We start from the raw sequence: 21,996 nt of genomic DNA on the forward strand, positions 1-21,996 counted from the left end.
GACTATTGGTTCTGCTCCTTCCCCATACACTTTCATCACCACCGTCTTGGTCTTGCTGATGTTTAAACCATATTTCTTAAACTCCTCATTCCAGCTTTGTATTCTCTCTCCCAATTCCTCTTCTGAGTCACTCCAGATTGCAACATCATCTGCAAATGTGAAGGCTTTGATATCCATGTTCTTTCCTTTTAATAGATTTCATTACTACATCCATTACAATAATAAATAGAAGTGGTGACAATGAGCTGCCCTGCTGCACTCGTCTCTTTGTTTCAAACCAGTCCGACAAACCACATCCTACTTGAATACAGCTTCTGTTCCCACTATACAACATTTTCACTTTGTCTATGAGGCTGTCTTGCACTTGAAGTTCTTTCATGCATTGCCAAATTCTTTCCCTTGGTACACTGTCGTATGCTTTCTCAATGTCCAAAAATATTAGAAATAAAGGCTTGTTCTTCTCCCAGTATTTTTCCATTAGCATCCTAATTGCAAATATAAGGTCTGTAGTTGACCTTCCTGGTCTGAAACCATACTGCTCTTCTTCCAAAATTGGTTCAACAATATCTCTGATTCTGGTCTCTATTATTTTTTCCAATATTTTCAGGACATGAGACAGTAGTGTGATACCACGGTAATTAGTACATTTTCGTCGGCTTCCTTTCTTGAACAGAGGTACAATGATGCCCATCTTCCAGTCCTCATGAATAGTATTTTCCTCCCATATCTTGTTGAGCAGTCTATAGAGCCATTGGATTCCTGGAACTCCTGCTGCTTTCAGCATATCTGCACTTAGTTCATCTATGCCCACTGCCTTTCCTTTCTTCATGCTCTTGAGCGCATTTTCAACCTCAAGCCATGTAATTGGTGGTTCAGTTGTGGTTCCTCGACTTGGCTCTCCTCTATCCGTTGTTATGTTTTCTGTATCTCCATTCAGCAGCTTTTCGAAATAGATCTTGAGTTCTTGTTTAATTTCTCCCTCTTCTTGTGCCAGAGTTCCATCATCACGTTCTATTGCTTTTATGGTCTCTTGATCCCTTCGCTTGTTTTTCATTACTATGTATAGCAATTTCATATTTCCTCTACTGTCGTCTTCCAGTTTGTCTGCAAATTCATTCCATTTCTTCTCTTTTTCTTCCCTTACAATGTTCTTTACAGCAAGTTTCTTGTTCCTGTATACTCCTTGAAGTCTTTGTATTTCTTGTTCATTTCGTTCTTGTCCCTGTTTTTGTTTTTCCTTGTCCAGTGCCTTCTTTATTTGGTTTCTTTCTTTCACCGCTGTTTTCACTCTATCATTCCACTGTGGTGTCTCCTTTTTTCTTTTGATAGAACTTGTAACTCCACATAGGTTTTTGGCTTCTCTCACAAAGGTGTCTTTGAAGGCCTTCCATTCTTCATTAACGCTGGTTACTTCACACTTCGCAAACTCTGTTGAATCCTTAGTTTGTATTCTTCCTTTATTTGGACTTCTTGCAACTTCCAAGTTTTAACCCTTGGCTTTTTCGTAATAAGTTTCTGCGTTTCATTTGCCTTATGTTTGAAGTCTAATACTAACAATCTGTGGTCACTGTCCATGCTTTCACTGTGATGTATCTGCCACCATCTTTATTTGTGATTATGTAGTCAATCAATGTTCTATACTGGCCATCCCAACTGTACCTTGTTATTCTGTGACTGTCTCTTTTTTTGAAGAATGTATTTTTGATTATAAGATCATTTCTTCTGCACAGATCTAATAGTTGTTCTCCTTCTGGGTTCCTTTGTCCAAATCCATGTGGACCAATGATGTTCTCATACCCAAGTCTGTCTACCCCAACTTGCGCATTTAGATCTCCAATAATAATAATAACATTTTCCTCATTAACTGTATCTTCCAGGTCTTGCCGAAATTTCTCTTTGTCTTCCTCACTGCAGCCTGTCTGTGGGGCATACACTTGTATGATGGTGTACTTAGTGTTCTCCAGTTTCATGAACATTTTAATGATTCTATCTCTTTTGCAGATAACTTCAGCTGTAGCATCAGTCCTTTCATTAATTAAGAATCCAACGCCATTTTTCGCTACCTTCTCCTGTCCACTCCAGTATAATTTATAACCTCCACGAAGTGTCTTACTTCCAATCCCTTTCCATTTGGTTTCACTTAATCCCAATAAATGGAATAATTAAGGATCTTACTGACCATGAGATTTCTGATGTATATGGGTTTTCAGTAGTAGATAGATTAAGCACCCTATCTTGTCTTGCTTTTATGGATAACCTAGGTCTGATAGGAGATAACAAAACCAGCATAAGGCACCTCATTCAACTTGAGGAAAGCTCTTTGGCATCCATTGGTGTACAAACGTATCAGATATCTTGGAGATAGTGTTTTATAAACTAATTTTAAGACCTAAAGCATATCGTTATAGACATACAATTGCACTGTCACACATAGTGACATACACGCTAGTTCCCATTTTGACATGCCCCATTTGGACGTGACCAAATACTTGTTATCATATGGCATTCCCCAGACAATGTAATCTTAATCATAGCTTCATGATCTATATGTGAATGTATTGTTCAGCTGAAGATGACCCTATGTAGGGGGTTGAAACCAGTACTGTACCATAATAAGTGCAATAAATGAGTATTGATAGGTGGAAGTCTTTTCCTGTTTCTAATTGTGTAGTTCATCAGTATGGATACGAAGATCATAGATTACGATGTACATATTGTGTCATTCCAGAATTTTTTTTTTTTTTTTTTTTTTTGGTACATAAGCCAGCCTTGCGGTTTTGGGGTAGTGTGTCTGCATCCTGCCCGAGGACCTCAGTTTTGATTCCCGGCCAGATCAGGGATTTTTTTTCTGGATCTGAGGGCTGGTTTGAGGTCCACTCTGCCTATGTGGGAAGAATTGGGGAGCTATCTGATGGAGACATAATGGTCCCCATCTTGTCAGCCAAGAACAATGGCCGAGAGGATTTGTCGCACTGACTAAGCATCACCTTGTAATTCGCAGGCCTTTAGGCTGAGCAGTGGTCTCTTCGTAGGTCAAAGCCCATCTGGACTGTAGTGCTATTGTTTTTCTCTTCATGTTTGTACAAAAATGAATATTGAGCTCCATATCTAGAGCTTAAAAAAGAAAAAAAGAAAGAAGAAGAAGAAATATTACACACATCTACTTTCACCTTCCATATGTAAATTTCTATTTGTTGATTTAAATTTTTATAGCTTTCTCAGAGGTGTAAAATTCAGAGTGTCACCTGACCTTCCATAGACTGTGTACACTATGTTCATTCTCCCCAGAGACTACAATACCAGGTATGAGTAGAGGATTCGATCCCAGGATCCCGATCACTTTTCAATACCAATATATATGGTCCGTTATTGGACATTATAAATTTTCCAGCTAACTCATTCCTGGTTGCCAGCGTTTCGCCCTCGTGTGCTAGGCTGGGCTCATCAGTTGGTACCTAGCACACCTACCAAGACGCTGGCTAGTGCATACCGTGGAGGCCACTGCGTAAGCTACAGTAATTGTAGCCACCGGCAGTGCCAATGCACTATGAGACACTTTGTCCCATTATCAAAAATTGATGCCTGCTTGACCATCAGATGATATAGATGTAGATTTCAGGATTACGTTTTTGGGATCCCCGGATTTTTGGGATTGACATCATTTTAAAAAATTTGCAAAAGAGACTGCGTGAAGCGAAACTCTCAGTGCGTTATTTATGCGTCTTTTCGATGTGTAAATGCCTGTTCTCGTTTAGCACACGAGTTCATCCCCTATGTGCGTGAAAGTCTGACCAGAATTGCGTGCATTGGTACATTACCTCTCCCGTGTGAGTGAGATGAGTGAGTGCCTTCTTGAAATTTAGCGTCAAAAAGGCACTTATAGTTTGAATAATCCAGTGCAGTTGGAAGAGTCCGATTTCGAGCTCATCGATGAAATCATTAAAGTCTTGGCTCCAGTCAAATTAACTGTAGAAGCACTCTGTCGCACTGACGCGTACTTATGCACAACTGGTGCTGCCCTAAAGTTTCTTTTTAAGCTGTTAAATGACAATAGCTCCGAGTTGGCTTCCAAATTCAAGATACATTTACACAAGCGCATGAAAGATCGCCAAAGAAATGAGTTGAGTGGCGTATTATGCTACCTACAAAATCCTCATAGTGACAATGTGGCGTTGGCGTTCAATGATGAAATAAAGCGTACATTTTCAAGTCTGAGCAAAGTCCTGATAAAAAACACATTGTTTCTTTAATTGAGGCATTAAATGGTAAAAAAAGACGAAGAGGAAGAACTAAATATGCAAGTCGAGCCTACAAATACAGAAAAAAGTGATTTGACGCTCAAAGAAAAACTTCAGCTGGAAATAGAAAACAGCATGAAAATTATGTCTCCTGAAGGCATTAAATGCAAATGAATTTTCCAGAATTGTTAAGAAAGAAATGAACCTATACGAGTCTTCAAATTCTACTTGGAGCTATAACCTAGAGCAGGCTTATAAGTATTTACTAACGATTCCTCCAACTTCCATCGAACCTGAATGCGCTTTCTCAGCAGCTGCATATATGTATAACAAATTGAGAAGCAGGTTTGGTGATGAGACACTGGACGCATTGTTATTTCTCGGATCATATTTTTGCAATTCAAACTAGAATGTTGCTATTAAATTAGTTTTCTTTATATTTACGAGAAATGTGAAATGTGACTGGTAAATGTTATTTTTAAATACTTTTTGCTAAGAAACTTTCTACCTAATTATGTTGTTACATGAAAGTCGTCTATTTAGTCTATGTTCAGAGAGATTGTTGTTAATTTCTAAAGTTTATTTGCGTACTTTGTTACATAAGGGTTTTTTAACTTTATGTAAGTTTAAAGATATCTCACTGATTCTTGGAAAAGAATCATTTTAACATAGAGACTGAGTGATTTTAAATCTGGTTATTCTGACTCTAAGTCTGATTAGATTAGCTAGGTGTATACAGTACAATATGTTTATTTTGTCTAAATTTTGATTTTCTGATTAAATAGCTTATTTCTGTGAGAATATCTTGTTTTTTTATTTGTAACTTTCAATCCCGGGATCCTGGGACTGACCAAGTGTAATCCCGAAATCCCAGGATTAGAAATAAGGGCCGGGATCGAATTTCCTAGGTATGAGTCATAGATAGCCCTTGTCCTCTTGACCTTCAGTCTACTAAACATGAATGGGACATACTGCTTGTTCTTTAATGTGCCCTGTATTGCTATTGCTTCTATAAACTTACGACCATATTAATTTCCATATTGACTACTTACAGTTATAAATTTACTGCAGTGAAAAAACAGGAAATAAAAGAATCTGCCTTGTCAATACTAATCAAGAAAACTATTTAATATATGTTAATTAATTGTACATGTTTCAAGAACATATAATTTTCTTCTTCAGCAAAAGTATTTCACAATGTAAATGACTTGTTTAAAATAAATAGATGTTCAATTATTATCATTATATTACTTAAACAATTGAAACATAGCTATTGCATAATGTCTCTTTTTTTTCATCTTGAGAAATTAATTAACAGATATATATATATATATATATATTTTTGATTAGTATCGAGAAGGCAGATTCTTTATCTCCTGTTTTTTCAGTGCAGTGAGTTTACTGTTGCTTTTGGTTGTCGCTAACTTTAACTAGGTGGTTATCATATGACTTTTGTGCTGGAAGTATCAATCTGCATATTTGGCTTACCTGGTTAAGGTTTTTCTATTCAGTACCCATTACACATCTGGATGTGGGATGGTGATGATAATGAGGTATGGAGAGCTAAGGTTAGTCTACTCCTGTTGAATAACGCAGAGGGGTCTGCGCAAGTCTTTACATCCCCATCCGATGGATGAATCGCCATCAGCATCTTCATATGCCCTCACTCCATACAAACACTGCATATAGGTTTAGAATTTAACACAGTGTCAGACCATATAGACTTGATGTCTTAATGATCATGGCCTCAAGGCGAGCTACTTCAACTAGTCAGAAGATATTTAAGGTGAAAACTGAGCTGGGCCACCCTCAGCTGATCAAAAGTATCCAGGCACCTCTTTTTAAAAGTTGTGTGAAGTCTGGACATCACCAAGACTACAATTATTAATGTAAAAGAAGGAAGGTACTTTAAGTTTTTCATAAATAAGATCTACAAGCAGAAGGGGTAGGTTAGATTTGTGAATGGTAAGGTTGTAGAAGTGAATTTGCCAGCACAGAGCTCTGACCTCAATCATGCAGAGCACTTTTGGGATGAATTAAATATCAACATTACTGCAGACATTAATGAAGAGTTGCCATAAAGGCTGTCTATCCCAGTTTTGAAAAGGTTTCCAGATATTTTTTAATCAGATCCAGCTTGTATGGACATTTAGGCTACTTGTTCATGAACCACAAGTAGTTCTTGACCTTGGTGTAAACTACATGGATATTAAGACAAGACACACCATATTTATTATGCGTCTTGTTTAGTGATGAAGCAACTTTTACTAATCATGGCGAAGTAAACCTCCAAAACGTTTACTATTAATCCTTAAACATTCCCCATTGGCTTTGTCAGGTGGAATGCCAGCGTCCATGGAGTTTAAATGTGTGGTATGGGATAGTGAACCATCAGCTCATAGGCAACTTTTTTGTAGAAGGAACGCTAGATTCTCTTTCTCAACCTCGTAACTGACCAACTTCCACAGATGTACTGTGGGACGGGATATAAGTGTTCATTTCCCCACCACTTGTTCATATCATAACCTGAATAACTCTCAGTGGCGGATAGTGGTGCAGTTCCAGATGGAAGGTCGCCTTGGCACTTTTAAAGCCATCAAAATCAGTGTTTAAATTTTGTGATGAATTGAGAGAAACCATTTTATGCATTCTCAAAGGAGACAGTGTCCTTTGCCTATTATGTTGAGAAGTGTGAATGAGCTTTCACAAAAATAATATTTGACCAACTGTGAAGTACACTGTAAAATTTTAAAAAATTAGCTGCAAAATATCTGCTTGATTTCAAACTTAATTTATATCCAAAAAATGATTTTTGCAAATGAACTCTGCCACATCGAAACACAGACCCTCTTTAACTGAAGAACATCTATTGGTGCAGTTGAAAATGGCTTTCTGAAATAAACCCAAATTTTAGTAAAATACTAAATACAGTTTAAAAGTAAAATCTTGTAATTTAATGTTTGTTTATTGTAATCTAAAGTACATATAATAGTATATTATGCAACGAGCCTATAATGGCATTTATTAAGACGTGAGTGCATTTATGAATTTTTGTTTGTCCATAATTAAATGTCTATGTTTTGATGTTTTACAATATAGTTTGCCCTCTTACTTATTCTATCTGTACTTTATTGCTGCTTTATTGTTTAAGTTTTTATTTTGTCCTCTGATGGGATACAGGTGGCCTCCTAGATGGTTACACCCTCTATCAGGCCAGGTAATGTGTTGTGATGAAGGGGAAGAAGCCGTGGCCTGTAAAATGAACTGTTCCGGCATTTGTCGTAGTGAGGAAGATGGCAAACAATACAAAACCATTCTCAGGACAGCCAATGTTGGGACAGGTCCATCACCTCCTGAATGTAGAGTGGAAGCTACTCTGCTTGGTGTAATTTGTTGGGGGTGGTTACAGTTTTCATTCCATACCCAGACGGTAATGCTGTGTATTTTTTTGCTAGTTGCTTTACGTTGCACCGACACAGATAGGTCTTATGGCGATGATGGGACAGGGAAGGGCTAGGAGTGGGAAGAAAGCGGCCATGGCCTTAATTAAGGTACAGCCCCAGCATTTGCCTGGTGTGAAAATGGGGAAACCACGAAAAACCATTTTCAGGGCTGCCAACAGTGGGGTTCGAACCTACTATCTCCCAAATGCTGAACACTGGCCACACTTAAGCGACTGCAGCTATCAAGCTTGGTATTGCTGTATATTAGGCTAGGGAGATTTGTTTTGGTGATGTGATTTGCAGAGAGAGTGAAGGTGAGGTGGTGTGGCCATAGCCTATAATAGTGTTACAAATAAAACTCTTATCTGTTTCATTACTCTAATTTATTTCATACAAATTACTGTCTATCCACAAATCCCTCTGCTTATGGCACAGCAAGCAGTCCAGCCTGTTGCTATACCTGCAAATGGTTAATCCTTACTACTTTCACTTCCCCAAGTCCAGTCACTGCATGCAGCAGCTGTGTGTAGACGGCTGGATCTGAATACAGGGCTGTGGGCCACTCGACACACGGTGACTGTTCGTTGGTTCGACTCCACAGACAGTCCAGTAATTCACACAGTCACATGCAGTGAACAACTAAACACCTCAATAGTATTTAACAGCAGGATGATACTCACAACAGTGTACAATAACACAGGTCCATTTATCCTCACACTCGCGATAGCAGCTTCCTTCACTGACTCACACCGAGCCTCAGTCCACAGAAATACACGAACACACAGTACAGTCTTCCGTTCCATCGTGTCTAGCCCACCCACTCACTGGTCTCTCCGACACCACCACAACAACAACAACAGCAGCTCCTTGTTCAGACCTCAGGGGGACACTAGCGACAGCCATCACCTCTGTCGCCCTCAGCTCAGCCACCGAACCCCAACACAGCGAGTCTCACACTGACTCCACCACGGAGACCAACTCTGTGACTGACTGTCCGTAGCTGGCGTCCCTTTTTATAGCTCGGGTGATTTGAGCCAGAATTTTTGCAAGGTGACTAGAGGCAGAACATTCCCACTGAATCTAAACTCACAGTTAAGCTGGCCGACGAGAACAATACACAGAAAGGCCGGCCCCACCCCACAAGCTGGCTGGGAGATCCCAGGTTGTCTGAGTTACTAGCTCCTTCCTGGGGGTACCGAATGGGGCTACCACGGGGCTGGCACGTAACAATAGGAACTATCTGGACATTCATTTGAGCAAAAGTTATGGTGTTTTGAGGAATTTTGACAAAAAAGAATCATGACACTGGTTGAGATTGACAATACAGGCTAAGAAATTAATTTTGTTTCTTGTAATTCAACTTAATAGGCTACAGGAGAATGGAAGACCATGGTAATGCCCTCTCTCCTACCAAGGAGATTTATAGAGGTGTTTTGAAGTTCAGAGAAGGTGAGGGTTAGCATCCGTAACCCATAAAAGAATCTGTCCCACCATTTACCTTAGTGCAACAAACCATCTTTACAAGAAATACCTTGTTACAAGATGTACATCACTGGAATGAAAATATTGATATTCGTGAAACACCTTAATGATTTTATCAGAAATTACTAAATGATCCAGTATAGTGGAATGTAGTTTGAAAAATATCTGGCTTCAAAGTTCGAAGGATAAGTTCTCAACCATTACAACAGATGGCAGTCATGATATATGTTGACCGTGGGTGTTGCTGACTAGTTCAAGACATTGCTTGCATTGAGCAGCACTGTGATTTGGAGATTTTAACCTCAAAGGAAAACACATTAAGACACAGAAGTGGCTGGGAAGTGCTGCAGAAGCAACAGAAAGAAACTGAATAGACACAAGTATTTATTTCTTATTAATGAGTACATATTGCAGATGGCTAGATGTAACTTGTAATACTTGATGAAACATGTGATAGCCATAACTGCCATTTTGGATTGCTGTTGCTTCTTTTAAGCCAACCCTGTGGTGTAGGGGTAGCATGCCTGTCTCTTACCTGGAGGCTCCGGGTTCGATTCCCGGCCAGGTCAGGGATTTTTACCTGGATCTGAGGGCTGGTTCGAGCTCTACTCAGCCTACGTGATTAGAATTTAGAAGCTAGTGGCTGAGAGTATTCATCGTGCTGACCACACGGCACCTCGTAATCTGCAGGCCTTTGGGTTGAACTGCAGTCGCTTGGTAGGCCATGGCCCTTCGAGGGCTGTAGTGCCATGGGGTTTGGTTTGGTTTGGTTTGGTTTGGTTTGGTTTGGTTTGGTTTGGTTTGGTTGCTTCTTTTAAGGCTTGGGTATTGTTCTGCATATTGAATATAGTTAGTTAGAAATCAGTTGTTGTTATTACAACAGTACTGTAACGAATGGCAGTACTTTCACATGTGTCATGAAGATACAGATACATGACATGTGATTAACATACTATAATAAGTATTTGTCTGAGAATCAGCAACTGACACTGCACACATTGTCCATTTGTGCCTCTATCTATTGCTTCGTTCTGAACTACGTGATGTTTGCTGACTTTGCAGGTTGCTTACCAGGTGGTTTGGGGTTTGCTGATAAATGAGACTGTGGCTTCTAAAGTAAACATCATGAAAGTGACAGTTATGAGTAAGATATTGCTTATCATCGTATTACTGAATTGGTTTGTATGTTCCAGGTGGTTCCAAAAGATTACAAAACAATGGCTGCTCTATCAAAAGCTATTGCAAAGAATGTCCTCTTCTCTCATTTGGACGAGAATGAGCGCTCGGACATCTTTGACGCAATGTTTCCTGTGAATTTCTTGCCAGGTGAGACCATCATACAGCAGGGAGATGAGGGTGATAACTTCTATGTGATCGACCAAGGAGAGGTTGAGGTAAGTTAAAATGAAGACATATAGTGTTTACAGTACAGATCAAAATATATAAAAGATTAGAATTAAAACACTTGTAAAATAATATCCCATGTCTTTGAATGGGAAATCCTTTGTTTTGTTTAAAAGCAATAAAAGAAGTTAACTTTCTATAAGAGTGAAGGGGACTGCAAAATGAAATTTTCTCTGCAGTGTATCATAGACTGTCCAACACTGATTTTACAAACATCAGGTACATTCGATTAGTAGCAGATGGATGTGGAGGGCAGAATAAAAACACTGTGATGGTGTCAATGTGTTCAAAATGGTTGTTTGAATCTGCCCCCACTGGTATTGAGAGCCTAGAAATTGTTTACCCAGTGACCGAACACTCATTTTACCAGCAGATCGTGTATTTGGACACATAGAGAATGTCGTCAGGAAAAAACCGAGCATAATCCATCCTCAAGAGTATCATGAAAGTTACTCGCAGTTTGGAAATGTTCATTTGATAAACAATGACTTCCATGTCTATGACTTTAAAAATGTCAGCAAAGAATTTCAGAAACCACCATCTGCATGGCATTTCAAGATCCCTCAAATCAAGAGAATAATACTCAGAGAAACAAGCAGTGGAGTCACAGTTCAGGGTGAAGCACATTACCGCACTGATCTGTGTATCCCTAAAAGTATTCTCAAGAAGGGAGAGAGATTAGGGAACACTACTCTTAATATTCTTCCAAATGGTGTCCAGGTGAAAAAAAAAAAAAAAAAACTCGCAGACATAGACAACCTACTGAAAAAGCACTTTGGACTGGAATAGCGAGAAATGGAAAGTCTAAAATTCTACAAGGAACTCATCGATACGTCCAATGAAAATCTACACGAATTAGTGGAAGATGAGCCTGCCTGCGAAGGGAATGGGGGTGAATGTGTGCTTGATCTAAGAGTTTAAAACGATGTGAATGTTTTTCGATTGTCAAGATCTATTTGGTGAACCATAACTAATTCAGTTAACCATTATTCTTGAGTTTACATTTTTAAAAAGCTTTTTATTATTGAAATACGTCATTGTTAACGCAAAATACTTCATTGCAGAGACTTAACTTCTCATTCCTCTACATTACAGAATTTTGAATTGATGATTACTACCATGTTCCAACCAAAACCCTCCAAGTCCAAAATAAGTTCCACATTTACATAGAAAATACGAGGTATATGTTTATTTTTCTTTGCTCATATTATTCCCAAACCCCTTACATATCACTTATCATGTGTGTATTGGGCAACTACAAATTGTAAAGCAGAGGCACATTTTTCTGAATTTCTGAAAATTTTGTCAATGTGGACTTGGTGGCTTTTGCATATGATGTCCTCAAATGTAGTGGGGAGGGAAACACACGGGATGTTTATCCAGATCCTTTTTGATGGCCTTCCTACATAAATCTAGATTGAAAGCCCTCTTCTAACAGTATATTCATATTATTGGTTATTTCATTTACATTCTGACTAGGGTTTTGTTTTTGATCATTGTTGGGGTAATTGGGGCAAATGTTTGTTTATAGGAAAGGGAGTTAGGGATTGGAATAATTTACCAAGGGAGATGTTCAGTAAATTTCCAATTTCTTTGCTGTCATTTAAGAAAAGGCTAGGAAAGCAACAGATAGGGAATCTGCCACCTGGGCGACTGTCCTAAATGCAGATCAGTAGTGATTGATTGATTGATTGATTGATTGATTGATTGATTGATTGATTGATTGATTGATTGAATGGGACAAAATTTTCTAGTGAGATACCAGGAACATGTAAATGCCGAAAAATACAAGAGATATTCTGCCATGAGCCTACGCATGGCCGAATATAATCATACTGTAATTTTACTACATTAGAAAGAGACAACCGTTTTGCAAACTTTAAATAAGGGTAAATTGATGACTATTTTAGAAAACATTTATATTGAGATTGAAAGTTATCTACCTGTTCCAGCTTTGTATTCACAATTTCATATTCAATTCTCTTAGGTTTTTTACCTATTGACCTAACTTTAGCCTTGAAAAGGCTAATTTTCGTACCATACTCATTGCACCTACTTAAAAGTTTGAAGGCATTAAACAGATGGCTTTCAGCACAATCTACCATTAAGACCAAGTTGTTTGCATAGGCCAAATTGCCATTTTATGCATTTCAGTAGATGATCCATGTAAACTAGGAACAACAAAGGTGAAAGATCACAGCCTTGTCTAACCCTTGTAAGTACCCTGAACCAAGAACTTTCTACCATCAATTCTCACCGCAGCACAAATGTCAACATAAATGCCCTTTATCCTATAATCCCCCATGGCAGCCAACATCTTTTCCCTCAGTACTCTGTCTTATGCCTTCTCTAGATCTACGAAGTATAAATATAACTATTACCGAGCTCGATAGCTGCAGTCGCTTAAGTGCGGCCAGTATTCGGGAGATAGTAGGCTCGAACCCCACTGTCGGCAGCCCTGAAAATGGTTTTCCGTGGTTTCCCATTTTCACACCAGGCAAATGCTGGGGCTGTACCTTAATTAAGGCCACGGCCGCTTCCTTCCCACTCCTAGCCCTTTCCTGTCCCATCGTCGCCGTAAGACCTATCTGTGTCGGTGCGACGTAAAACAACTAACAAAAAAAATATAACTATTTCTCACGTAATATTTTTCAGTTACTCGCACATACTGAAAATCTGACCCTGACAGCCCCTCTATGGTTTGAAATGACACTGGTTTTCATCCAACTTGCTTTCAACTACCGATCGCTGGCTCCCTTCCAAAATGCCAGTGAATACTTTGCCATTGTATACCTGATCAATGAGATACTTAGATAGTTGTTGCAGTCCTTCTTGTTCCCTTGCTTACAAGTAGGTGCAATTACTGCTTTCATCGAATTACAAGATACCTTACTAACACTCCATTTTAATCTGATTACTCTGTGATGGCATTTCATCCCTATCTTCTTACTATATTTCACTATTTAAGGTGTAATTTCATCTTTTTCTGCTGCTTTATGAAAATAGAGTTTATTTACCATCCTTTCAACTTCCTCATGCGTAATTTCACCAACATCATTGTCTTCCTCTCCATGAGCTTGGTTGTTCGCAACATCACCAGGAAGATTTCCTTTCACGTTGAGAAGATTTTCAAAATATTTCTTCCACCTGTCAAGTGATTTCCTAGGATCTGTTATGAGGTCACCTGATTTACCCAAAACACCATTAATTTGCTTTTTCCCCTCCCTTTGGAAGATTGTTTTATACTGTCCTGAAAGGTTTCCCTGCCACTTTACCTAGCCTTTCCAGGTTATTGCCGAATTCCTTCCATGACTTCTTCTTGGAATGGACAATAATTATTTGTTTGGCTTTGTTTCTTTGGCCTACATACAGTTCCCTGTTTACATCAATCCTTATTTGGAGCCATTTCTGATATACTTTCTTTTTACATTTACAAGGTGCTCTCACCTCATCATTGCACCAAGATGTTTGATTTTCCCATCTTTATACACAGTAGTTTCTAGACATTCCCTTTCTGTTTCTACTACAACATTCCTGTATGCCAGCCATTCTGTTTCTATATCCTGATCCTGCTTATTGTCTATTATTTCAAACTTTCCACTAATTGTATCCACGTACTTCTAATCTCCTCGTTCTGAAGATTTTATACCCAGCCATTGCCCGTGGTTCACGAATTAGGATGTGACTACAGTATCCCACACCCCAAGCCAAATAAAAAATTAAAAAATGATGGTCTCTACTATCATATACATACATTTTAAAAATACCATTGAGGCTGACTATGTGTCAGTTTTGACATAATGTTTTACTCTACCAGAAAACAGAGAAACCAGAATTCTTTTTGGGTGATCTATGGGTGAATTTGAATGAATTTTGTCAGGTATGCTAAGTGTGCCACCAGAAATCTTTTACATACCAACATTGGACAAATCTGACTGCCTCTGCCAGGTTTCAACCTGCAATTTTGGTTTCTTGGTGCAGAGACACTACCACTGATCCACAGAGGGGGGGAAGTCCAGAACTAAAATCCTTGGATGAATGTAGAATCAAACATGGGTCCCTTAAGTAAGAAGCAGGTGCATTGACCCTACCCCACTGAAGTGGATCATAGTGTGGATGATACATGAGGAATATTGTGTGTTTTAAAATGTAATTTTGAACACTTTTCTTTTCAAAATAATATTGTGATCATCTACTTAAGAGTGTAATTTGGCTCCATATCTAATAGTTTCTTATTTTTTCTCTTGGCTCAAGGTACTGTCAATACTATACCCTGAGACAGTGCTGCCCAAACGCTGCACAGTTCATGGTGTGTACAGTTACCGCACATTGACTTTGCATGCCTGAAGAGCTTGGTAAGTGTGTCCGCTCTCAGGGAGAGAGAGACGTAATGTGATGGAGAGCAGCACTGATCGTAGAGTTGGTCATGTATATTGTATGAGTTTGACAGCTAGGGAACATAGCATACACGGTTCAAGACGGCGATTCATTGGAAATGCTGTTGGAAATGCATTGCATTTTGGAAAGCACATCAAAAAGGAGAAGTGGCAAAAATTTGAAATAGTTTAAAATGGACTGCGATTTGCAGTTCTTTTTCATGCCCAACAGAAACAAATCTGAATGCTTATTATGCCATCGAGCTATCGGAAATTTACTGTTGAGCATCACTATAATGCTGTCCACAAAGAAGAGTATGACACGTTAGTAGGCAAAGCAAGGCTTAAGGATCTGAAGACATGTGATTGCAGTCAGCAGGCAGATTTCGACGTAAGTTAAACATTTGAAAACATATTTTAAGATCCAGTCTTCTGTAGCTCACAACTGCAGTATGTTCAATAGTGTCCTTCTCTCCTACTTTCAGAAAGATTATCTTGACACGCCAGCATTAAGAGCTAGTTACAACATAGCGTGATTGGGAAAGCCATTTGCGGATAGCGAAATTGTGAAACAGAGCTTGGTTGACACAGCAAAACTTCTCTGCCCCATAGAAGCCAGCAAGTTTGAAAATGTTCGTCTTCCCCACCAAATAGTGACACGTTGCATCTGTGTCGTGGCTAATGATGTACGTCGACAATTAATTAATGCAGTGAAGGACTTTGTTGCCTTTTCAATCGCCTTGGATGAGTCCACAGATATATCTAGTACTGGACAGTTAATTATATTTTTCCAAGGAGTGGACAGTAACTTACACATCACAGAGGACCTTTTAGATACGGTGTACATTAACAACACCACAACAGGTATAGGCATCCTTAGAACCATAGAACATGTCATTGATGCAGTCGGTTTGGACTGGAATAAATTGGTATTGGTTACGACAGATGGTGCACCGGCAATGCAAGACAACAAAAAAGGATTCATTGCCTTGTTACGAAATAAAAATTGGGTGCAATGAGACCACGTTGACCGGCGGTCATTGCATTTTGCAACAAGCGCTTTGTGCGAAATCAGCCAAGTTAGTAGATGTCGTGTATGTTGTTGCACGCACTGTGAACTACCTAAGTTCCCACTGCTTGATGCTCCAGAATTTTAGGAAATTTCTGAGAGGAGACGAAGAGTATGATGACATTATGTACCACAGTGACGTCCGTTGGTTTAGTCGCGGTAAGGTTTCAAGCAGGTTTTTGAGTTGAGACTCACGATAGTTAACTTTTTAAATGAGAAAAACAAATATGAGTCAAAATTAGAAGGTCCTTAGTGGATAGCACACTTTGCATTCCTAGTTGATATTATCAATCATATGAATGCTCTCAACGTTGCTATGCAAGGTGAAAACAATGTAATATGTGATATGGTCGAGAAAGTGGAAGTGTTTAGTAGAAAACTTGTACTTTGGGAAAGCCAATTCAAGTGCGGGGAACACAGCTCGTTTTCCAACGTTAGACTCTTTGTGAATGTGCTACATTCGAAGAGTATGTTTCAGTAATCGTAGACATCAAGAAACAATTTGCAGAACGATTCCAAGATAGAATATCTCTCCTCTTGTACAAACATTTGCGAGATCATTCACTCTACAGTCAATGATGCTCCTGTTTACTTGTAGATGGAACTTATTGATCTCCAGTCTACCGCATGCCTTCAAAATTCTTCCTCGTCAAAAGTACAAATTAATTTTAATGAACATTTTCTACGAGTAAACTTTCCACGCCTCCATTACGAGGCTGCTAAAGCTTTCTCAATATTTGGTTCAACATATGTTTATGAGAGGTTTTTGTCTGTAATGAAACTTCACAAGCCGCAGTTGCGTGAGAGATTATCTGTCTAAAGCTTGCAAAACAGCTTGCGCTTGTCTGTGTGCCGTATGTTTGTGCCGGACATTGGTTTCATCATTACTTTGATAAAGCGTTGATAAGATACAATAGCATTTCGTATGTAATATCTTGTTAAGTTAAATTGTTACAGGTTTAGTTAAACAAGGACACATCGTATAGTTGTTTATTGTATATGACGTATAAACCACAATAAAATAATGTAATATTATAATAATAAAATAATGTGCAGTGTAAAATTTTTGAACTCGGAAAGGATGACTGCTACGACTAGATGGCTAGGGTGTCATACTCTTGTTAATTGGTGGGGTGGAAGAGCAGTATTCCCCTCCCGAATGGCTAGTTGAGTTGGTCCTGCTGGGAAGAGCAGTTCCGGAGGGGTGGTAACCTTATTGTGCAAGCATGAGGCCAGCTCATCACACAGCATATCAGTGTTCCACAGGTGCGACATTCCTGGCCACTGCTGCCCTGAGAGATAAGATGTCAAATGCCAGGTTTCTAGATACTGTGAACCAATGGAGATCAATCCTTCGCACAGTCCAGAACCAACATTGTATAGTAGGGTCATACACTGCACCACTCCTTTTTATTGAGAACTGTGGTAGAAGGCTTCATTGAAGGAAAACGTCTACGGGGCAGACCTAGAAACACTTCTTTAAACAAATTCTAAATTACAAGGAGGCACAGGTTTATTTATCACTGAAGGAAATCACAAATAACAGGATAATATGGAATTTTTTTTTAAATAGTACTGCAAACCAATGATATATTATCAGTGAAATGCACATTGTCTCTTTACAGTATCCTTAATGATTTTAGGTGTTGATTTAAGGGGAAATGGAACAACATTTTGCATTTCTTTGCTGTTTTCAGGTGTATGTTGGATCAGAGCTGGTGACTACAATTGGTGAGGGTGGTAGCTTTGGTGAACTGGCTCTCATTTATGGCACTCCTCGTGCTGCCACAGTTCGTGCTAAGACTGATGTCAAGTTGTGGGGAATAGACAGAGACTCTTACAGGAGAATCCTCATGGGCTCAACCATTAGAAAACGCAAAATGTACGAGGAGTTCCTGTCTCGTGTATCCATATTGGGTAAGAGGTTTTTCATTTTCTGTTATATCAAGATGATTGTTCATTAAAAGTCATAATCATTAGACAAAAGATAAGGAAAAATAACCTAACTTATATATATTATAATGTCAGAACATGGCAGATTTAAAGTGAATGTGTAACCCATTGTGTAGAGAGGAGCATGAAGTAGGAAATTTCATTTTTGAGATTATTTTTGGTTCTATAATTGGCATAAGGTATTTTAAAAAAGATTTCATGCTCCTAGGTGAGGTGCATTATTTCAGAAAATATTAATTACTGACTGTTGTTAGTAAGGAAAAACTCTTTTTTGAGACAATTGCAATTACAGGTTTCAGTAATTTTCTTACCAATTGTACAAAGTTTTCATGACATTGAGTTGCGAAGACTCGAACTGCTGCATAACTTACATTAGTTTGTTAAGAAGACCCATAGATAGCACAAGAAGTTAAAACATAGAAATGCAATTTTCACACCCCAGACACTTTTGTTCAGATCCCCTGTAAAATTTCCATAGGCGACTTTGGCTCCCTTTCTGCGCAACAGATCATATGTAATGTGTGTGTGTGCGTTTGTGTGTGTATGGGGAGGGGGGGGGGGGGGGAGGTTTGCAGGTAGGGAAAGTTGTGTAAATGTTAGTAGGTTTTGGTGGACGGAAGTTGAAAGCCATCTATTATTCAGGCCTCAGACTACCCAGAATAATATGATAAACTAGAATCTTTGGAACTAGGTAGTATTAGGTCCAATACATTGTTCATGGAGGCTAGAACCAGATTATCTCTTTAACCAGGACTGTGAGATCTTATGTCTACAAGGACAACTCTCATCAGGTGTGTCAACACTGTGGGGATGGGCAACGGTACCATAGTCCTATATTAGTGTCTAAGTCCCGATAGGTTCCTAATGCTATGGGGTGTAAGATAGGCCTCATGCACAGGGATACGTGTGAAGACGTTGATGGCAGCAAAGGCGGAGAAGATAAAATTTGTTACGGCGGAGCTGGCGGATAAGGCAGCCCATCGCTTTGGGTGTAGTACAGAAGGAACCCATTGCCGTGCGGGGTGTGGAGGGATGTGCAAAGACTAAGGGAGTAAATCCAGAAGAAAATATTTCTTCATATCAGGCCTAGCGAGATTGTTGAGATATATTCATGCAATTGCTTTCAATGAAAGGATGAGCCTACGCTCGAAAAAAATTTCATATGTTTAAATTTTATGTAAAAATTACATTGTATATACATGAAGTGGTTAAGTGTAAGAAAGGGCCGGGAACCCTAACTTCGCCACAATAAAGGATGCTTTAATAATAATAATAATAATAATAATAATAATAATAATAATAATAATAATAATAATAATTAAATATACCAAATGACGACCTTACTTCTAGCCTTTCTGGAATTAATGACGACCCGATGCTGATGCTCATCCTACAAACATGCAAAGAAATATCAATAGAAGACCTAACATCTGGATTAATCACACTGACAGGTAGGTGTGAGGAGAGACAGTAGTTACAAAATAAAATATTAATTAAGGTCAAGCTAATCAATACTTATATTACTTGTGGTGAGTTACAATTGGTCAGTACATGTTGCAGCTTGTGTCAAGTCGTCATCAGCTGACAATGGTAAACAATAATCATTCTCTTATAAACTGGAAGACATTAAAATATACATTAAAAACATGTGAACTTTCATTACGATGACTTAATATTAATGCCCCCTGAAAACAGTGGAATATCATGTTTAAATGTGCCACAAAGTGTCATTTCCAGGCTTTGGAGACAATTTCAAGACACAGGAGATGTTAGTCGTAGGCTAGTACCAGGTCGACCAAGGGTAACTACCCCACAGCGGGACCGATATCTGGCTTTAACCGCCCGATGAAATTGGAGTGGACCTGCAAGACAATTGTCGGCGGAGCTTGTTGCTGTCTCATGGGTTGCCGTTTCCCAGCAAACTGTTTACCGGAGGTTCAGAACAGCAGGACTGTTGCCCGACGTCCAGCGGTGTGCGTCCAGCTCACTCCAGCACAGAGACGGGCCCGTTTACTGTGGAGCTGTCAACATCGAAACTGGACCATGAATGAATGGAGGCATGTGCTCTTCACAGATGAATCCCGCTTCAGTTTGCAGAATGAGTCCCATCTCACATTAATCTGGAGAAAATCGGATAGCCCTTTTACAACCACAGGAACATCGTGGAACAGGACGAGCATGGTGGTGGTGGCGTCATGGTGTGGGGAGGCATCATGTTGAATGGCCGTACGGACCTGTTCTTCGTGGGTGGTCCAAGGAACACTGTTAACACTCAGAGATCTAGGGATGAGGTACTGAGACCACATGTTCGACTCTTCAGTGGTGTGGTTGGTCCAGACTTCCCCTTAATGGACGATAATGGTCAACCGCACTGTGCTACTCTGGTGGATGAATTTCTGGCTGGGGAAGACATTCATCGCATGGACTGGCTAGCGAGGTCTGCGGATCTAAATCCTATCGAACATGCCTTGGATGCATTGGGGAAGTGAATTGCATCCCATCAGCCTCCACCAACGACCCTCCAAGACCTTTGCATTGCCTTTTCGGAGGAATGTGATCGACTGCCACAAGAGCTCGTGGACCATCTGATTGAGAGCACGCCATGTCGCTGCGAAGCATGTATGGCTGTTAGGGGTAACCATACACCTTATTAACAGCATATTTTGTTGTGGAAGACATTGCCAAGTTTTGTTAGTTGTTGTCAGAGGTATCTTGACGGGCCTAAACCTCAGTGCTACCTTTTTGACAGTTTTTTTTTTAATTTTTAATTTTGGACAAGTTGTGTGACATAGGTGTGTGATTCGGCTTTTGTTTGTTCAGCAATCCATCTGACATTCCTATCAGGCGGTATGGCCTCGTTTAGAGACTATGCTTAACTTTTGGACACTAGTGTAGAACAAGCACTAACTTGTATGGCCTGCCTGCTTCCTCCAGCAAGTCACTTTTCTCTCTCTCTTTTTTTTTTTTTTTAGCATAGAGGCATTAAGCGCTTATCATCACTAAGCGAGACTGATACCTTCGAACTTATGAAATGATCCTTTCCCATCATTTTTATTTTAATTAATGCCTTTTAACATTTGAAATATTTTTTCCATTTACATTGCAAATATATTAATTGTTTCTTTGAGCTAGTTGGCCGTGCAGTTAGGGTGCACAGCTGTGAACTTGCATTTGGGAGATAGTGGGTTGGAACTCCACTGTCGGCAGCCCTGAAGATGGTTTCTGTTGGTTTCCCATTTTCACACCCGGCAAATGCTGGGGCTGTACCTTAATTAAGGCCATGGTTGCCTCCTTCCCACTCCTTGCCCTCTCCTATCCCATTGTCGCCATAAGACTTACGTGTGGTGGTGTAATGTAAGCAACTTGGAAAGAAAAAGTTCTTAAAATTCTCATTGCTAATCCTCAACGTTTTAAGGGGAAAGAACATTTTTGTATTTACGGAAAGGATGCCGTACACGGGCACTTGGAGGAATACCTGTGTTTAATTTTGAGGAACATTGTTGGAATGTCTTTGGAAGTACTAGAGAAGTAAGAATGTACCTTATTCAGAATTGGTGAGGCTACTGGTTCTGCTGTAGTAGAACTAAAAAAAGTTATCTTCATAATCATTTATTGTTTCCCGTTTCTACTCCTGTGCAATATATATCAATTACTAGAATATAACAGTTACTAGAATGTAATGATTACAATTTTATTTCAAGAAGTAAATTAGAAGTAAAAACTACATTTGGTAAAAAGTAACAATTACAAGTATGAATTACTAAGAATGTAATCGATACAAGTAAGTTGATTACTTCCCAACTCTGAATTGGTCTAAAGAGTTATTTTAATACAACTGAGGATTCGCACACTCATCATGCATGGCAATTTTTTTAAGAACCATTCTTTTTAGGAATTCCTTTTTGACAGTTTTTTTTTAATTTTTAATTTTGGACAAGTTGTGTGACATAGGTGTGTGATTCGGCTTCCGTTTGTTCAGCAATCCATCTGACATTCCTATCAGTTATTTTATTCATGTACATTGATTTTAA

General features: G+C 39.1%; 1 protein-coding gene across 1 annotated transcript in view; it reads left to right on the forward strand.

Moving 5' to 3' along the window:
* Window positions 1-21,996, forward strand: part of Pka-R1 (protein kinase, cAMP-dependent, regulatory subunit type 1) — a 412,780-nt gene that overhangs the window by 293,006 nt on the left and 97,778 nt on the right. Inside the window, exons 3-4 of the mRNA XM_067135499.2 lie at window positions 10,357-10,557; window positions 17,710-17,929. Coding sequence (XP_066991600.1) covers window positions 10,357-10,557; window positions 17,710-17,929 — 421 coding nt within the window. The remainder of the gene's footprint in view (window positions 1-10,356; window positions 10,558-17,709; window positions 17,930-21,996) is intronic.

The sequence above is a fragment of the Anabrus simplex genome, chromosome 1, assembly GCF_040414725.1.
Source record: "Anabrus simplex isolate iqAnaSimp1 chromosome 1, ASM4041472v1, whole genome shotgun sequence".
NCBI classification, from domain to species: Eukaryota; Metazoa; Arthropoda; class Insecta; order Orthoptera; family Tettigoniidae; genus Anabrus; species Anabrus simplex.